The sequence below is a fragment of the Rhinolophus ferrumequinum genome, chromosome 18, assembly GCF_004115265.2.
Source record: "Rhinolophus ferrumequinum isolate MPI-CBG mRhiFer1 chromosome 18, mRhiFer1_v1.p, whole genome shotgun sequence".
Lineage (NCBI taxonomy): Eukaryota > Metazoa > Chordata > Mammalia > Chiroptera > Rhinolophidae > Rhinolophus > Rhinolophus ferrumequinum.
This window is the reverse complement of record NC_046301.1, coordinates 28413569-28431682: the sequence shown is the minus strand read 5'-3', so window position 1 is coordinate 28431682 and position 18114 is coordinate 28413569. Positions and strand designations below refer to the sequence as shown.

The following is an 18114-nucleotide window of genomic DNA, read 5'->3' as shown; positions in this document are numbered from 1 at the left end:
TGCCCATTTTAAGTGTAATTCCTAGTTCTAAATGGTAATTAGATAGACTGCTAATTTTTCACATTAAAAAGGAAGATTAATTACACACTGATGTAGCTTTTAAAATATTAAGTTACATATTTTTAAAGTATATTTTTAGCAGGTAAAAACTCAAAACGGCGGTGCAAATAAAAATGTTTTGATACAATTTTATCAAATTTAATTGTATAAAAAATTTTTAGATTTACAGTATCATTTAAAAATTAGTAGTGCTTCTAAAATACAATATAGCCTTCATGCTACCTGTGGCATTTTAATATGTATTCTCTCTTATGATAAAGTAACTGCCTCATTTTAATTTGAACAATTATACAAATATTTCATGCTTTCAGGCAAGGGCTATTATAATAACCAAAGATATTATATTGATTATAGATTTCTAATGTGAATTAAATTATTCATGTGCAATAAAAAAAAACACAACCACAAAATTTTACTAATCAGTTAACCAATTACTTTCCAGAGATAAATCATTTTTAATTGTGACTCAAAATTCCCTGATAACCCAAAATTTGAACCACAATTTCAAGACTATCACTGAAAATCATAAATTAGTCACATATTGGTATGAAAGAAATGAGGAAAGATATTATTATAGGTCTCAATTAAAATATAGAATGAAAAGTATGAAATCTGGTTAAAAATAAAGCGCAAATAAGAAAAGGCAATTTAAAATTCTTGTTTCCTTTTTGACTAAGCCTTTATTTTATCTGACTGTAATTTTACCAGTGGTCTCCCAAAATGCTCTCACATTGGGATTTAAAGTTTTAACCTATAGCATTTAAAATCCAAATTTCTAATGGATTTCCCGTAAATTTTCACACAAAAAGCAATTAAACTTCCGTTAGGTCTATCTGTCTGTCTTTCTCTCTTCATTTCTCTGTCTGTAAAATAGATTAGTGAAGAACAGTGCTCCACTCATTCTTAAAAATAAGTAGGTAGCACTTTTATTCTTTCTTCAAAGGTGGGCAATTCATCTCTACATCTGCACAAATAAAGCCACCTGTGCCACACCTAAGCCACTGAGAGAATACAAAAGAAGAACAAGCAAAACACATCAATGTTGTAAACTCATTAGTTACAATGCAAATTCACAAATAAACTTAGGTTAGTATTAGGAGACCACACACAAATTACAATACCTGAGATTTAGTGCATTCCTTTGAGCCAAAATGAAATGAGTGCCATAAAGGAGGAAAGGAAAAGATGAACATTATCAGACATGCTATAGTACATCTGCCAAAATGAAGATAATGTTAAAATTAGGTTAAGAATGACCATATAGGATTGGCTATATGTATAATGTTCTCTATGTCTCTAGCCATGCACTTGCAATCATTTAAAAAATCACCTGTGAAATATGATCATGCAACTTTTAAATAAACGTTTTACCCTCAGCCCCACGCCAGTAGGGTTCTTTCAAATGAAAGTGAAATATTTCTGTTAAGAATAAGTAAGTATGATTTAGAGCTAATGAAAAATAATAATTTTTATTTAATTAGTTTTATTCTGTGGTATCATATATACAAAATTGTTTACCAAAGTTAAAATCATATATTTAAGTAAAACAGTATTATGTAAATGTAATTAAAACATAATTTGCACAAAAAAACAGAATCCAATATTTTCAATTAAAACCATGTTGTTGCCAATCTGAACTCATTTAGTAAAATTAATACCAACATGTCACAAATTAGTAAACTAGCACATGATCCACTAACAGTCAAGTTAAATTTTTCATCCTAGTACTGAATTTTCCCTAACAAAAGTACCTGTTGACCAGGTAAGACAGTTTTTTAAAACAACTTTTAAAAACAGTAAGCTTGTAATTAAAAAAAGCAACAAAAAAACTACCGTGTTTCCCCCAAAATAAGACCTACTCAGCCCATCAGCTCTAACGGCATCTTTTGGAGCAAAAATTAACATAAGACCCGGTATTATATTGTATTGTATTATATTATATTATATTATATTATATTATATTATATTATATTATGTAAGACCTGGTATTATGTTATATTACATTATATTACATTATATTACATTATATTACATTATATTACATTATATTATATTATATTATACTGGTATTATATTATACTATACTATATTATATTACATTATATATATTATATTAAAGAACCAGTCTTATGTTATATTAAAATAAGACCAGGTCTTACATTAATTTTTGCTCCGAAAGGTGCATTGGAGTTGATGGTCTGGCTAGGTCTTATTTTCAGAGAAACACAATACACATTTTTTAAAAATTAGATGAAAAGGGAGTGATACAGGGATGGTGAGTGACATATTCCATAAAGGATTGGAAAACATAGGGATGGGAGAGATAAACAGTTAAAAATGATCTCCCCCCCAAAATTAAGTGTGACGAATATGACTATATAAAATTAAACCAGTCAACTTTAACATTAAATTTTAAGTAATTGACACTCCCGCTAACGATCTTAGTATGGAATCTGATTTGGAAAAATAATTCTAAAGCAGAAAGAATATTAACAATTTAGTATTGAGCTAAAATATTATAATATATTGCACGGTTAAGATGTACAACTATTTTAAATCTATTATTTCCTTCTTCCATGATGCTACATCAACACTAAAAATACTACCTTCTTTTATAGACAATGGTAACAAAAAACCTTTCATAGATTTTTTTTTTTAAATACTGAGCCTCTCCAACAGACCAACAAAGCTGCCTTTATGATGAGCAAAAAGCAATCCTTCCCAAGTGAGCTCAATGAAAGGATTCAACTATGAAATTCATGTTAAATTAAAATAGTGCATGGGTAGAGTGAGAGGAGTAGGCGGGTAGCTGGTGGTCAAAACTGCTTAAATATTCAAATACAAAAAGCTCTCACACATAGAACATATGAAGTGTGGGTATAAAATATATCACTTAAAGTTACTAAAATTTGAGTACATCATTTTAAGTCTATATATATTTTCCCATGCCTTTTGCATTTATACTTATGTGTAAGAAGAAAGAGAAAAACAGGTAAGAGAAACAAATGAGAAATGTAAAGTAGTTGTCAATTATCTATTTTTATTTTTTCTTATTTTTGTTTTAAAATCAATTTCATATATAATGACTACTCATTTAATGGTATCATATGTATAGATAAAACATCTTTCGCCTTATGACATGTGTAAGAATTCAAGCGACTTCCTTTTTGAAAATAGACATCCTCAAGTATATTTTGCAACTATTTGGGATTGGCCATCACAGGAAATATGCACAGTGCAACTAAGCAGAAAGAAAAAATAAGAAAAATAAGGCTCTAAAGCTGCTTATATTGGGGTCTTGTACAAATCACTACTCATCTGTGCCTTGGTTTCCTCAAACAAAAAATAGTTTACTTATCAAATATTTATGAATGATAAATTATAAATTCAAATGACAATTAAGCAGTCTATAGCATTAAGAGGACCTTTGAACATATTAGAAATACTTCAGATCATCTTTACACTGAAACTTTAAAAAAAAGCATCATTTCAAACTATACTTATCTCACTTCATCAGATTAAAAACAAAAAAATTACATTATCAGAATGGTATGAAAAAACTATAAAAATTATATATATATATATATATATATATATATATATATATATATGTCTGCTTTTTGAATTAAAAAACAGGTATGATACCAATCGTTGGGGTGGGGGTAGGCTAAAATTTTAGATTAAGGTAAGAACTTAAAGTATCCCAGTTACAACTATACAGGCTAAACAATGTATTTTGACATTTTATTTCAGTTCTTTAAAACTATCCATATTTTGTGTTTCCAGTAAAATCTGCACTTCGGGTAAGTATATCATAGAAAGGAATTATTCATCAAATATAGAAAATTTAAATCTTTTCACAAAACTCCCAACAAAAAGCTGAAGATATATAAAAATATTCTTTTGTAACTCACCGTATGATAGCCTCTAGGCAAAGGTGGTTTCCCCACAGGATAAGGATCCACAGTGTCAATAATTGTTTGTCTTTCACCTTTCTGGTTGATTTTTCTAAATCTCCTTCGAGACTGTCGATGAGAGGCTTGACGCTGAAAATATTCTTCATTTTCATCCATATAGTCCACCTGAAATAAAAACCCCCCAAAATTTCATTTCTTCAAACACAACATTACATAATTAAGATTAGCTGCAGAATAAAACTTACTGATAGTCCATATTCATTCATTTTGCAAAGACGTTTGTAGACAAACTCAACAGTCTCTAACTGTTTTTGAAATTCTCTGGAACTAACTGGTTTTGAGTAACTTTTCTTTTATGAAGAAGCATTTTCAGTTCCACTTAGGACAATATGAGTAACTCTTGTATTTCTTGCAGTTTCAATGGGAAGGATATTTTCAGTAGTCTTTGTACTCATTTAACAGTGAAAGAACTCACAGGATACATTACTACACACTATGAAAGCAACTGTCCTATTGTTACTAAAGCACAAAAACTCCAATGTATATGACTAAATCTGTGAAAATCCCCAGACCCCAAAAGACTTAAACAAGACTGCTAGCAGAATGGCTTTGGTAGATTCCCTAAGGGTTTCTCTTCCTACTTTCATTCTGTGGATTGTTTCTTTTTTTATAAATAGCATTATTAAAAAAAAAAAATTCCTCATTTTAAACATTTTAGAAACTCTGATGAATGGACTAACAGAGAATGAAAGTTACACTAGGTTAATCCTCATCATATTTATATAATAAAAATGAGATTGTTCACAATAGAGGTATTAGATATTACAACTATTCTCACACTGGCAAACCTGGTAGTTTGTACGACACTGGCAAGTATGACATTCTCAAGGAATGCTGAAGATCAAAAAGCTTCTAAAGAAACCCAAAAATAGCACTAAAGGAGGCCAAAATCTCAAGGAAATATCTAAAATCATTTCAAGACCTATTGCAACAAAGTCTTATGTATCTGCCTACATTTTTCCAGTCCTAAATCTTTACTCACCGCCATGCCACTTTCTCACTTAAGAGTAAATTTTATGAAATTTTACCAAAAGTTTTCACTAGTTTTGACAGGGATGTTCTCCTTTCTGATGGAATTTCTTTCCTATATCATAGGGGGAAAACCTGTATCTTCTCTAAAAATAGACTTGTAGTCAACCAAATACTATTAAACGTGTAGTAAAAACTTCCATCATCATCTATATTAAGCCATCATTTATTTTACAAGGTTTTCCTTCCCAGATAGGATGCTGGATGGGGAATAATATGAATATCAATATGAACTGAATGTCTACACTGGGAATTCCTTACATCTTATCTTATTTTTGTTGCTGAATTTTAAAAAAGGGTACATATTATTCTATCTTAAAATCACTTTCTTATAATAAGAAAGAATGTGAAGGTCTTTTTTAATGCATAAAAAATGGTGCTCTTATCTATTTTTACATTATGCTTTATGTGTATGTCTTAATACACATAACTTTTAAACTTTCTTTTACATTTAATTGAATCCTGTAAATAATTATAATACAATTGTGAACTCAAATTCTAATAAAAAGTTGTAAAATAAATATGTCCAAAGTTATATAATACACTTTATAAGTAGTTTGTGAAAGTGCTTTTATTTAATAACTTTCTTTAGGGGAAAAAAGTCTTCAGAGGGGTATTCTTACCACGATCATTTCCGAAGGCTCTAAAACAATGCATTCACAGCCACGCCTAAAACTTCCTGCAGAACGCTTGCCAAAACTAGAAAGGAAAAAAAAAAAAAGATTTAAGAAACAGAAATTGTGAATTTAAGCCAACACTCAAGATAAATAAAAATGAAAAACAATTACAAGAAGTACACACTGGAGAAAGAGAAACTATCTTTAATCATTATTCACACAGAACAACAAGGAATTATTCAAATTGTTAAATTTCAGACATGTTTTTCTAGAAAATCCCAACACAATGTTTTCAAATGAATAATGTAAGCAAAGGAGAATCAATATGAATATGTTAGGTTATTTTAAATCATTCCCAGTTAGGTGAAGATTTAGAGTATTCTAATAGGGATGGGAACTGAATTAATGGCAAACTACAAAAATATCAAAAGAAAGTATAAAGTGTATGTGGTTCTCTTCTATAACTTAAGCCACGTAGGTTAAACATTTCTTTCACCTACAAAGTATATTTTTCTAAATTTTCAAATCAACTTATGCTAAAATTTTTAAGAAATGGGTATTTAACTTAAGACTTTGTCTTTAGCTATAAAATGATTTAAGTGGATATACATACTAAAAGTCTCTTCCTCTTTAAAACTTTGCACTAGAGAATCCAGATGTAGCAACTTTGCCCTGTCTATGAGAACTCTCATCTTAACACTAGAGCTGATTTATTCCCTCTGACATAGAGCTATATGCCAACTCGAACCATGAAGAGAAAATCCTGGCCAAGCTAGATAATCCTGACTTGCTCTAGTAATGTTCGTCTGTCCCTGCCCATTCACTACTCCAAAAATCTTCCCTTCCCTCCAGTCAATTTTTAGTAACCATTTTTAATAACCTATCTTTGAGAAAAATATGAGAAAAAATTCTTTCAAAGAACTGTTATCAAGCATTTTTTCCAAGTTAATTAGACATTTTGAGTGAATGTCTATGAAAATTCTTGTTCCATTTATAATCCTTTTTATAGATGGTAATGCACAATGTATCAAACTATAGTGAAAGTCATGTAAGACGAAGAGAACAGGAAAGTCAACATTTCACTGTCATTGTGATCTCTAACAAATCAACTTGACCATTCTTATAATCTAAATTTTACTCATTTGTAAAATTATCAGATTAGACTAGGCCATCACTTAAGTCCTTTCCTGCTCCAAAGTTCAGTTTCTATGAAAAATCAAAAACAGAATCATACTTAGCTCATGTGAAAAATTATTTTTAAAATATTCATATATACATTAATACATACATACTCACACAAACATACATATTACAGTGCATTTAAAGTTTAAAAATGCGAAGAAATATGTTATAAACCTATTTTCTTTGTCATGCTACTACTGTACATGCAATTAAAATGATCTAACTTTTCAATATTCATTTTTTGGTTTACAACTAAATACCACTAAAATTACATAAAATCTTCAGTACACACAAAAATTTGTTTCTGGTGTCTGAAATTACCAAATTCAATTTAATTTTTAATAAAGCTTATAATTTAATGATACACTAGAAATTAAGAAATAATCTCAATACGTTAGTAAAATATGTGGTAGGTTTCATACCATCACTGTCCATTTAATCCTGCTATTTGACTAGATAAAAATATATAGTGTATGCTTAAGGTTTATTAGTAATAAATTAACATTAAAATCTAAAGAAAATCATGACTGTGACTCTAAGTTTTATTTTATTAAATTATAGAAGTGGACACGCTTTATAAACAATGATCAAATGGTCTTTCGTTGTTTAAAATTTTATATAGTAAAAAAATTATGTGTTTATAGTGCATATAATGTTCACACAACACTTAATAAAAAATAACATGCTAAAATTGAGTTGCTTTACAAATTTTAGCAACGAAAGGGGTAATGTACACACAAAGAAATTCCATTTATTTATTTTATGCCTAATTCTTGCACCAACAACTCACTACTTCAGAATTAAGGCTGTAAATCCTCTGAACAATTAGCCACTGGGTCAACAGGACTTTGTGGCTTGGTAGATATTCACATTTTTATTTACATTAACATTAATTACTTTAGGAATGAAAAGTTTCCACCCCCTAAAATGTGCTATAAAAAATATGTCTATGAAAGTCTTCTTGAAAGTGAGCTGCACTAGAATCTCACAAAACTCTTTTGAAGCCACAAAAGACTCCAGTTCTACTGACCATTACAAAGATGAGAACAATAAGATAAATAGTAGAACCTCCATCAGATTAATTTCTTGAATATGCTGAGCAGAGAAGGCAAATGCACACAGAACACATGGTAGCAAGACAGAATAAATTATTTATTCAAAAATCTATTTTTCAAATACAGCCAAGAACCCAGAGGAAAAAGTGGCCTCAAAAGAGCCAAAGCACAGGTTATGAATGCACACACTAGGCCTGATCAATGATGACAAGGCCTCTTGGTCTTTGCAGAGATGACTGACTCTTAGCTTACAAACCAGAAAATGTAAGGTAGGAAGGATAGGGAGAGTAATGAAAAATGTCAGTGAGAAATTAAGTTCACCAAATACTTTTGCTTGTACTATCTTTTTCTTTGAAACAATAAATATGTAAGCAAAAGTAAGTAAATATCACTAGTTAATAAGTTTTCAAAATCTTTGACCAGGCCTATACAAATAAACTTTAAAATATTCAATTCTGGAAAATAAGTATAGATATTGAAAAAAAGCAACCTGATGGAGACATATAGAAGGTAAGATTTCCTCAACAGATGATCTTAAGATCAATTGTTTTAAATATTCTGGATGATTTAGTAGAAGGAAATGGAGAGAAATCTTTAGGTTTTCAAATGACACATAGACTTTTATATAGTAAAGCACAAAATAAAGCCACTAATAAAAAGGTAAAGACATTTAATAAAGCTGTATTATAGATCCAATGTACTATATTCTATATAATGTGATCCAATATTCTATATAAAAAGTGATGAAATGCACACAGCATTTAATATATTAAATTAAAATATGTTAAAAATAAGGGTTCTATGTTTTAGTTAAAAAAAATAAAAACTAGAAGTCTTTAAAGGCATTAGCACGGTAAGCTACTAACATAATAAACAACAAATAATAAACAAAGACATACTTCAAAATGATGGGCATACTAGGAAGGAATAAAAATTATATATATATTTTTAATTTCTTTTGGATGAAAACCTAGGAGTGAAACTTCTGGGTTCTTTTCAATTTTTAGTTAACAGAATAAATAAAATTATTATTCTTTTTATTTGCAAAAAGACAAACAATGAAAGTATACAAAATTTCAAATAAAATAGTCTAAAGGACCCCTAATGACTCTATCAAGATATAAAGTAAAATTATTCTTTCATGAGTAATGATTCAATGTAATGCCTATTAAAATCCCAACAGTCTTTTTTGCAGAATACAAAAACTGATCTTTAAATTAACATGGAATTGAAAGAGGTCCTAATTAGCCAAACACTTTTGAAAAAGAACAAAGTCAAAGGACTCATACTTCTTGATTTGGAAGCTTACTACAAAGCTGCAGTAATCAAAACAGTGTGGTACTAGTATAAGGATAGACATACTGAAATGAAATTGAAAATCTACAAATAAGCCCATGTATCAATGGCCAATTGAATTTTGATAGGGTGTCAAGTTCATTCAACGGGGAAAGAAAAGTTTCTTCAACAAATGAGTGGGACAACTGTAATTACACATGAAAAATAATGAAGTTGGACTCCTACCTCTCACCATATACAAAAATCAACTCAAAATGGATCACTGATCAAAACAAAAGGGCCAAAACCATAAAACTATTATAAAAAAAGGGTGGGTGGGGAGATAAATCCTTATAACCTTGGATTTGGAAATGGATTCAAAGACAAAAAGCAAAAGGAAAAAGAGATAAATTGTACTTTACCAAAATTAAAAACTTCTGTGCATCAAAGAACATTATCAAGAAACCGAAAAGACAATCTACAGAATGTGAGAGAACATTTGCAAATCATGTATCTGATCAGGCTTTAATGTCCAGGATATATAAGAATTCCTAGAACTCAACAACAAAAAGACAAACAACCCAGTTAAAAAATGTGCAAACGACTTAGATCTGTCTCCACAGACGATATATAACTAGCCAATAAAAACATGAAAAGTTGTTCAACATCCTTACTCATTAGGGAAGAGCAAATCATACCTGATACTAGATGTGAATGAGATACTAGGGTGGCTGTAATTTAAAAAATAATAACAAGTGTTGAAGAGAATATAGAGAACTTGGAACCCTTGTACTTTGCTGGTGGGACCATAAAATGGTGCAGTAACTGTGGAAAAAAGTTTGGCACTTTCTCTAAAAGTTAAACAGAATTACCATAGGACCCTATGACCCAGCAATTCCACTGCCAGATAAATACTCAAAATACTGAAAAGAGAAAATCAAACAGGTATTTGTATACCAATTTCACTGCAGCATTATTTAAAATAGTGAAAAGGTGGAAATAACGCAAGGGTCCATTAACAGATGAATGTATGAACAAAGTGTGATGTATACCGACAATGGAATATTATTCAGCCATACACAGGAGTGAAATTCTGACCCATGGATAAGTTCTACAACATGGATAAGCCTTGGAAGCATCATGCTAAGTGCAATACGCCAGTCACAAAAGGACAAATATTGTATAAAAATCTCCAATATGTGAATTCATAAAGATGGCAGATTAGAGGTTACCAGAGATTGGGAGAATGCCTAATGATTACATAGTTTCTGTTTGGAGTTATGGAACCTAAGTTCTGAAAACGAGTATGTGATGGTTGTAGAACAGTGTGATCGTAATTAATGCATTGAATCCTACACTTAAAATAGTTAAAATGGCGTATTTTGTTTTATATGTATGATACACACACATCATATATGTGTGTACACAAATTTACATATACATATGTATATATCCACATTTTAAAAAAGTCTTATGAAAGAAATTTATCAAGAGGATTTGTTTGCTTTAATCGCTTTGAGTTTCTTAACAAAATTTCAGGACCTGAATAAGAAAAAGTAGGAACTCTGCTTTGACCAAAGAACAACAAATCTTAGGGACAAAGGCAGAGCTAAGTTTGATGGCTGAACTGTACTATTGATAAACCTGAAACCAATCTCTTTTCTACATTAATTTAACAATGAAGTGGTAGAAGTTGTGGGTGAAAGGAAAACTAGGATGAGATGAGAAAAAGGAAACAAATATTACTGAAATATGTTAGAGTTCTGAAGACAATCAATTATACCTACAGTTTTCTTTCACCCAGCATTAATCCCATTTTTATTTTATCGCTGGCCATAAATTAGGGGCCACCCCCCACCACTGCATCTCCACATATATGTGGGACAGAGAGAATTCTGCTTCCTCTTCCTCTGCCAAACAATCATTGGACACATATTATAATCAATACAAAATGTGTAATCATTACAGAGCTTACAAGAAACTCACTAAATATAGCCCCTATTCCTAAGTAGTTTGTGTTCTCTGGAAGACCAGTACACAAGAAGCTGTGACAACAAGCAGAACGGTGAACAGCATGAGTTTAATAAAAATGTCATATTTTTCTCCTACAATTGCATAAACCAAAATGAATCTATAGAATTTCAGAGTTGAGAAAAAAACTTTAAAAATTATATAATAATGGATATCTTGGCATTTTTCCCCCATTAGTTTCACATCTGAAAGTGTGCCATATCCAACGTGTGACATCAAAAGTCCCCAAACATCTGGATTTACAAAAACGGCTCCAAGTGATTATAATATGGGTAACCCGTGCCATCCCACTCTCCCCATGAGAAGTGCCTCTCCAGTTCAATTCTCATTTCACAACTGGAGAAATTAAGCTGTTACCTAAAGGTCGGTTAAACGAGATGCCGGGAATGACAAATCCGACTCTACTGCAGGATCCTGTTGTACTCCACTGACCTTACCCTTCTCTTGCTTTCTTCTGTAGCCCTTTCCACATTCAATAACATGAACTCTAGTGTTTGGTAAGCTTGACATCTATGAGGAATCATTCCCGGGCCTCCTCAGGGATGCTGCCATAGTACATCACATTTACCCAGAAAAAGCACCAAGCCATTGACAAGCAGGGAACAGAACTTGTTCCCCAGGTTGGCTAGGTTCACTCACTAGCTAGTTAAGTGAAAAACACAAATCAGCTTTTGTAATTCCGAAGTCAATTCAAATTCAGCAAAATTACAAATGACCATCAAGAAGAGCCTGAGGGTTATCCTGGAACAGTCAAAGATTTGAATGTCAAATCCATAAAAACCTAGTCTCTTCAGGCAGCTGCTGCCAGAACTTCAACTAGTAGAACATCTGCTTCTTTGAAATGGCACTCATAATACCACATACTAAGATAAACAAAGATGTTTTTCAAGTTTAAACTTCTTAATTTTTAAAGTGATATAGCTTATTTTTAACTTTAATTTAAATTTAAAAAGAAATTAATCACAGTCTCTAGTAGTTTCAGCCTTTCTATGTGTATATTCTTATACTCGTATGTGTGTGTGTGTTAAGACATAAATATATGAATAATTGCCTTTCAAAAACAAGAAAGATGTAGGTAAGAGTTATTAATGAGACTTGGCCTGAATATTTAAAAACCTGTTAGCCCTTTCTATACTAGATAGCAGCCTTTCATCAGTGGCTATAAAGTCACAGAGAAAGATATAGAGAGACACAGAGAAAGTATTTGCTTTAAGAATGCTGATAGCCTTCTGGTTCTACATAGTATGAAAATTTAATTATTATGGTCCATTTTAAATCCTTCTAAATTGTTTTGTATAAATACACTATACAGCCTGGCTTTCAATCATTCAACCTCAGTGTATTTCAGAATGTTCTTATAATGTTACATTTAACAACCAAAGATGACAACTAAGTGATGCAAGTTCACTTTAAGTCAGTCTATTGGTTTTCTGAGATATTTTTAAAAAACAACAAAAATTAAACTCAGAACAAATGATTATGAAAAGACCACTTGCAGCACAACAAGCAGATTATTCTTAAATGCTCATATTCCCTTAGTACAATTCATTTAGGGATGGTTGCTCCAGAAACAGTTTAACAATCCAGATTTTTCATTCCCATTAAATTAAATTTTTGCTAAACTTTTTTGTACAAAAAATTAAGAATTACAAATTGTTCCTAAAATTGAAATAAACTAAGTTCAAAATGTTTACAGATACAAAATCGAATGACTTTATAGTACCAACAATGTGCAGACCAAAAGTACTAAAAGTAACTACTCTTGTACATAACATAAAATAGAGAAAAAAATTAATAGCCTGAAACAACTTGTTTCAAGTTCAAGACTCACAAGAAGAAAGCACAAGTGCTTGAGCATATCAAGTCTTACCTAGTTTTCATAAATACCCATCGGTAACGCTATAGCGGACAGGGGTGGCAGGCTCTTACTCTGGTAAGGCCATCCTGTACTAAGCGTCTGTGGCCACATCTTCCCCATCCAAGTTGACACAAGAGAGCACTTTCTGCTAGTGTGAATTCCCACGAAAGGCAGTCACTGAGCACAGACGCCTCTTCTCTCAGGGTCCCTAAACTCGCCCTTTGTATGGGCCTCTACATTCTTGTGGTACGTCAGAAATGCCCTGTGGAATGCAGTGCCTCCGTACTGGAATGTAAACTTACTCATGTCAGGCTATACCCTGTGAGGAAATACACGCAGTCAAACCGAGATGATACTGGTAGGTAGTTCTAATTTGACAAAATGATTAAAAATGTTATACTCCGAGATATCAATTTTTTATACCTTCATTTCTAGAAAATGATAAGCAGTTACTAAATTTTACTTTCCTCCTTTAAAATCTAATTAAATGACTGGAATGATGCTCCTAAACCAAAATCAATGTATTTATTCAGGACTTCCAAAAAACATATTCATGTGATATCATCTTTCGATAGCAGGATAGCAAATTGCTTTAAGAAAAAAGAATCTAACAAGAAACTGCTGATGTCATCAATTCCATTCCCCAAAATCAGTAGGATATACAGGAATCACACGTTTTAATAGAAGTGTAAGAGGAAAGACTTACCATAAAAATGCACTTAATCTTTTTAAATATCTGTCCTCACTCATAAGTGTAACAATAACCCAAAAAGTAACAGCTATTTAAAACAAAAACATACACACATCAAGCACACATATAAATTGCACATGTGTGCAAATTACAAACTGTTTATATAAAGCATGACCTTTAAAAGGCTTGTATTTCAGAAGTAACTACTTGGGAAAATCAAACATACAATGAAGCATCTCTAAATTTCTTTCAAGGCTCAGTTAGAAATATTTTAACAATCATTACCATGCACAAATTAATAGAAGTTTGTTGCTCTACACAGTGAATCTCAACATTTAACCTTTGCTTATAAAAACAGAGCGCAAGAAAAAAAAAATTCAAGCGAGGGCCTCATGGCTGTGTCCTCCGCTCTGTTCCTTTTTCAGTAGCCTGTTGTCTATTTAACTACAGGAGAAGTACTAAATATTTCAGATTTATGCTATTAACGTTTTAATTCCTTTAAAAAAAAAATCTAACCTGCACTGTCTTCAATAGTATCTTTGAAGCACCAGTAACAGCAATAGAGCTGCCACCTTCTTCCTATAGGAGCTCTTTTCTCTGCAGCAGTCTGCACTCCCCATTTCCCTGTGTGCTTTCTCTCAGGGAGTCCATGCGGCTTCAGCTCGAGCAGAGCCAACATTCCTTCTGACGGCTAATTTCCTGCTTGGATGACCCACCCACCCCTCCTGGCTGCAGTTCTGTGTTACGCATGTTGTATGGGCACTGTTTCCGCATACCAGCCTCATGACCTCACCGGCTGCCTGACAGACGCTCTTTATCAATTTCTATTAATTCATTATCTACTCTCTTGTAAGTCAAGGGCAAGTAGGAAAATCTGCAATGTCTGCTCTCCTGTGAGTCCTCAAGGTCAAATGCTTACATGTGCTCAGCAATGCAATTTTGTTATTAAAATTGACCCAAGCTGTATTATACACGTCGCTCTCCACCAAAGGAATGCTGAATTGTATACCTGGTTTGAGGGATTATCATGGAAAAGACTAGCATAAATTTAAATCGAAACAACATGTGAAAAGTTGAAAGAGGCTGTGTCTGCTCTTGTTTTCCCTTCAAGAGAAAAAAGGTGGATCTTACCTCAGCAGTACTGGGGTGAAGAGAGCAAGCAGTTTTTCCCTCTTGCCACAATCTATACCAGCAAAGGACAGTGGTGTGATGAGGACTACACTGGGGTAGTTAGTGTCTATGTCCTTGTGACCAAACTGCCAGAGAGCAGCTCAGCTGAACGAAACCGCTGCTGTCGGTCTACACAGTGGCACAAACAGGTCTCTGCTGATCACAGTGCTTTGTACACAGATGGCGGCTGATCAGTTTGTATAAAAGTTATGATCCACATAACAGCTTTCCGCTTCAGCATGTAGACACATGCCTTGTCTAAAATGCCTTTGTTACGTGTTCACCATTTCATCGTGTACAGCTCACCACGCATGAGTTGAAGAGACAAGTATAGCTCTAATATCATATCTAAAAATGACCTAATTTTATCAAATTATTAAAGAGCTAAAATAAACAATGGCATTAAGAAATTTCCAAACATATCTACGTAACTTGTTGATGAGAAAAATGGTAGATGAATTCAAATGAATGGTTGACAATGGCCCTGAACAGGAAAAGATGGTGAACTGATCTCAAGAATCAAACAAGATCTCTAGAATGGCAACCAAATATCTGATATTCTTTAGTCTTATATGAATGGGACAAACCTCCCAAAATCTGGTGTAAGCTGTAAAAGAAGTTGAAATAAGGGGCATGTCTTTGTAAGAAAGAACCTGAACGGTAATTCAGGCCACTTGAATAATACTGCAGTCATAATTTTTGGAAGTTAAAAAACAAACAAACATATTTCCAAGAAAGGAAAAGCATAAATTCACACATATATGTAATTTCTTACAAAGACATTAAGTAATAAAATGTCAATTTATTTAATGCAACTGAATGAAACATGGACATTTCTCATGAGCCATACTTATCTTGTTTTATCTTGTTTTGTGGGTGTTTTATAGATAAGTCTTCCTTCTAATTCTACCAATAAGTAACACTGGCAATACTGTTTCACCTCTGTTTCAGATCTTTCCTTATATATAGACTGAGGTGGTAAAAACCTACTACATATCATCAAAAATAAAATACTTAGGAATAAATTGAATAAAGGATGTGCATGACTTGTACACTAAAAACTACAAAGGAGTACTAACCTTGCAAATGAAACTTATGAGGTATACCATGTTCATGGTTTGAAAGGCTCTATATTTTTAAGATAGTAAACCTTCCCAAATTGATCTATAGATTGAATGCAATTCCAATCAAATCCTAACAAGCATTTGACACTGACAAGCTGATTTTAGAATTTATATGAAAAGGCAAAGACATAGAAAAGCTAAAACAATTTTGATAAAGTACAAAGATGGGGATTTAACTACATAATTTCCAAAGTTACTATAAAGCTACCCAAGTGAAGACAAGGTGGTATTGGTATGACATGTAGATCAATTTAGAACAGAAGAGAGATTCTAGAAATAGAACTCAACAAATATGGTCAATTGATCTTTAACCAATGTGCCAAGGCACTTTAATGGATTAAAAAAATATTCTTTTCAATAAATGGCCCTAGAACAACTGAATATCTATGTGGAAAAATATAAATCTGAACCCTTAACTTATACCATACACAAAAATTAAATCAAAATGGATCTCACACCTAAATGTATGAGCTAAAACTATTAAGTTTCTGGAAGAAAAATATGAGAAAAACTTTATGACAACAGATTAAGGAAAGATTTCTTAAACAGGACACTAAACGTACAAACTATGAGGTGTGATCAAAAGATACAGTGAATGTTTAAATTTAAAAAAATTTATTACACTAAAAGACACATTGCATTAATCCCCCTCAAAATACTCCCCCTCGCTTCAAACACACGTATCCCATCATTCTTGCCACTTTCTGAAGCGGTTCTGGAAGTCCTCTTTTGTGAGTGTCTTTAGTTGCGCTGTCGTGGCTACCTCAATGTATGAAGTCATTTTGACTTTGGAGAAGAGCCAGAAGTCACACAGTGCTAGATCTAGTGAATACGGTGGATGAGGACACACCAGAATATTATTGACAGAAATTTCTGTACCAGAAGCAACGTGTGACATGCAGCGTTGTCATGATGGAGGATGAAGTAAAGACACCCATGAAAGAAGACTTCCAAACCTGCTTCAGAAAGTGGCAAGAACGATGGGATAAGTGTGTTCCAAGTGAGGGGGAGTATTCTGAGGGGGATTAACAGCAATGTGTCTTTTATTGTAATAAATTGTTTATTTAAATATTCACCGTATTTGTTGATCACACCTCATATAAAAGAAAACATTAACATAACAGACTTCATTAAGATGCAAAGTTTTCTTTTTAAAGATATAGTTGACAAAAAGGCAAGCCACAGACTGGCAGAAAATTTGTGCAAAATATATACAGCAAAGGAATTGTATCCAGAATACATAAAGAACACTTGCAACTCAAAAATAAACAGTCAATCCAAATTTTTTTAATGGTCATAATCCAATTTTTAAATAGCTGTTTTAAATGGGTGAACTAACATTTCACCAAAAGAAGATAAATGAACGGCCAATAAGCACATAAAAAAATTCCCACAACATTGGTTTTCAGAGAAATGTATAATAAAACCACAGTGAGATTACCACCACATATCCACTAGAATGACGAAAATTAAAAAGATGACAACACCAAGTACTGGAGAAGATGTGGAGCAATATTCAGAATTCTCAGAGACTACTAGTGGGAATGCAAAATGTTATAGCCACTGTGGAAATCAGTGTGACCATTCCTGATAAAGTTAAACATACATTTACCATATAACCTAGCAATGCCACTCCTAGGTATTTATTCAGAAGTAATGCAAACACGAATCCACACAGATAGATTTTCATGAATGACCATAGAATCCAAAAATTGGAAGCAACCCAAGCCATCACTTTCAAATTAATCCTTTTTTTTTGTAAAAGACTAATAACTACCTCACTTACAAAATTTAATAGGACTTATGAAATCTGTCACCTATTTTATATATAAGAATTGGCAACATATTTCATGGCTTGCTTAAAATAGCTCATGAGATAATTCTGCATGGGGATAGTCAGTGAAGTAAAATTTTAGTTTTGTCAAAATTTGTCCCTACAAGCAACTCTTTTTTGCTTCTGTATTCCCCCTATTTACCAACTTGTCCAACCTACCTTACCCTACCCTATCCCCAACGTTCTTCAGGGGACCCAATGCCCACATTAT

General features: G+C 32.3%; 1 protein-coding gene across 8 annotated transcripts in view; it reads right to left on the bottom strand.

Moving 5' to 3' along the window:
- RAPGEF2 (Rap guanine nucleotide exchange factor 2) overlaps positions 1 to 18114 on the bottom strand; it is a 210468-nt gene that overhangs the window by 98617 nt on the left and 93737 nt on the right. For 6 of the 8 annotated variants that reach the window (XM_033133894.1, XM_033133900.1, XM_033133896.1 and 3 more), the window contains exons 5-7: positions 5690 to 5765; positions 3975 to 4142; positions 1182 to 1199 (exon numbers count right to left, since the gene is read on the bottom strand). In XM_033133894.1, the coding sequence (XP_032989785.1) occupies positions 1182 to 1199; positions 3975 to 4142; positions 5690 to 5765 (262 nt within the window). The remainder of the gene's footprint in view (positions 1 to 1181; positions 1200 to 3974; positions 4143 to 5689; positions 5766 to 18114) is intronic. The other 2 variants (XM_033133895.1, XM_033133902.1) reach the window with 1 other exon arrangement.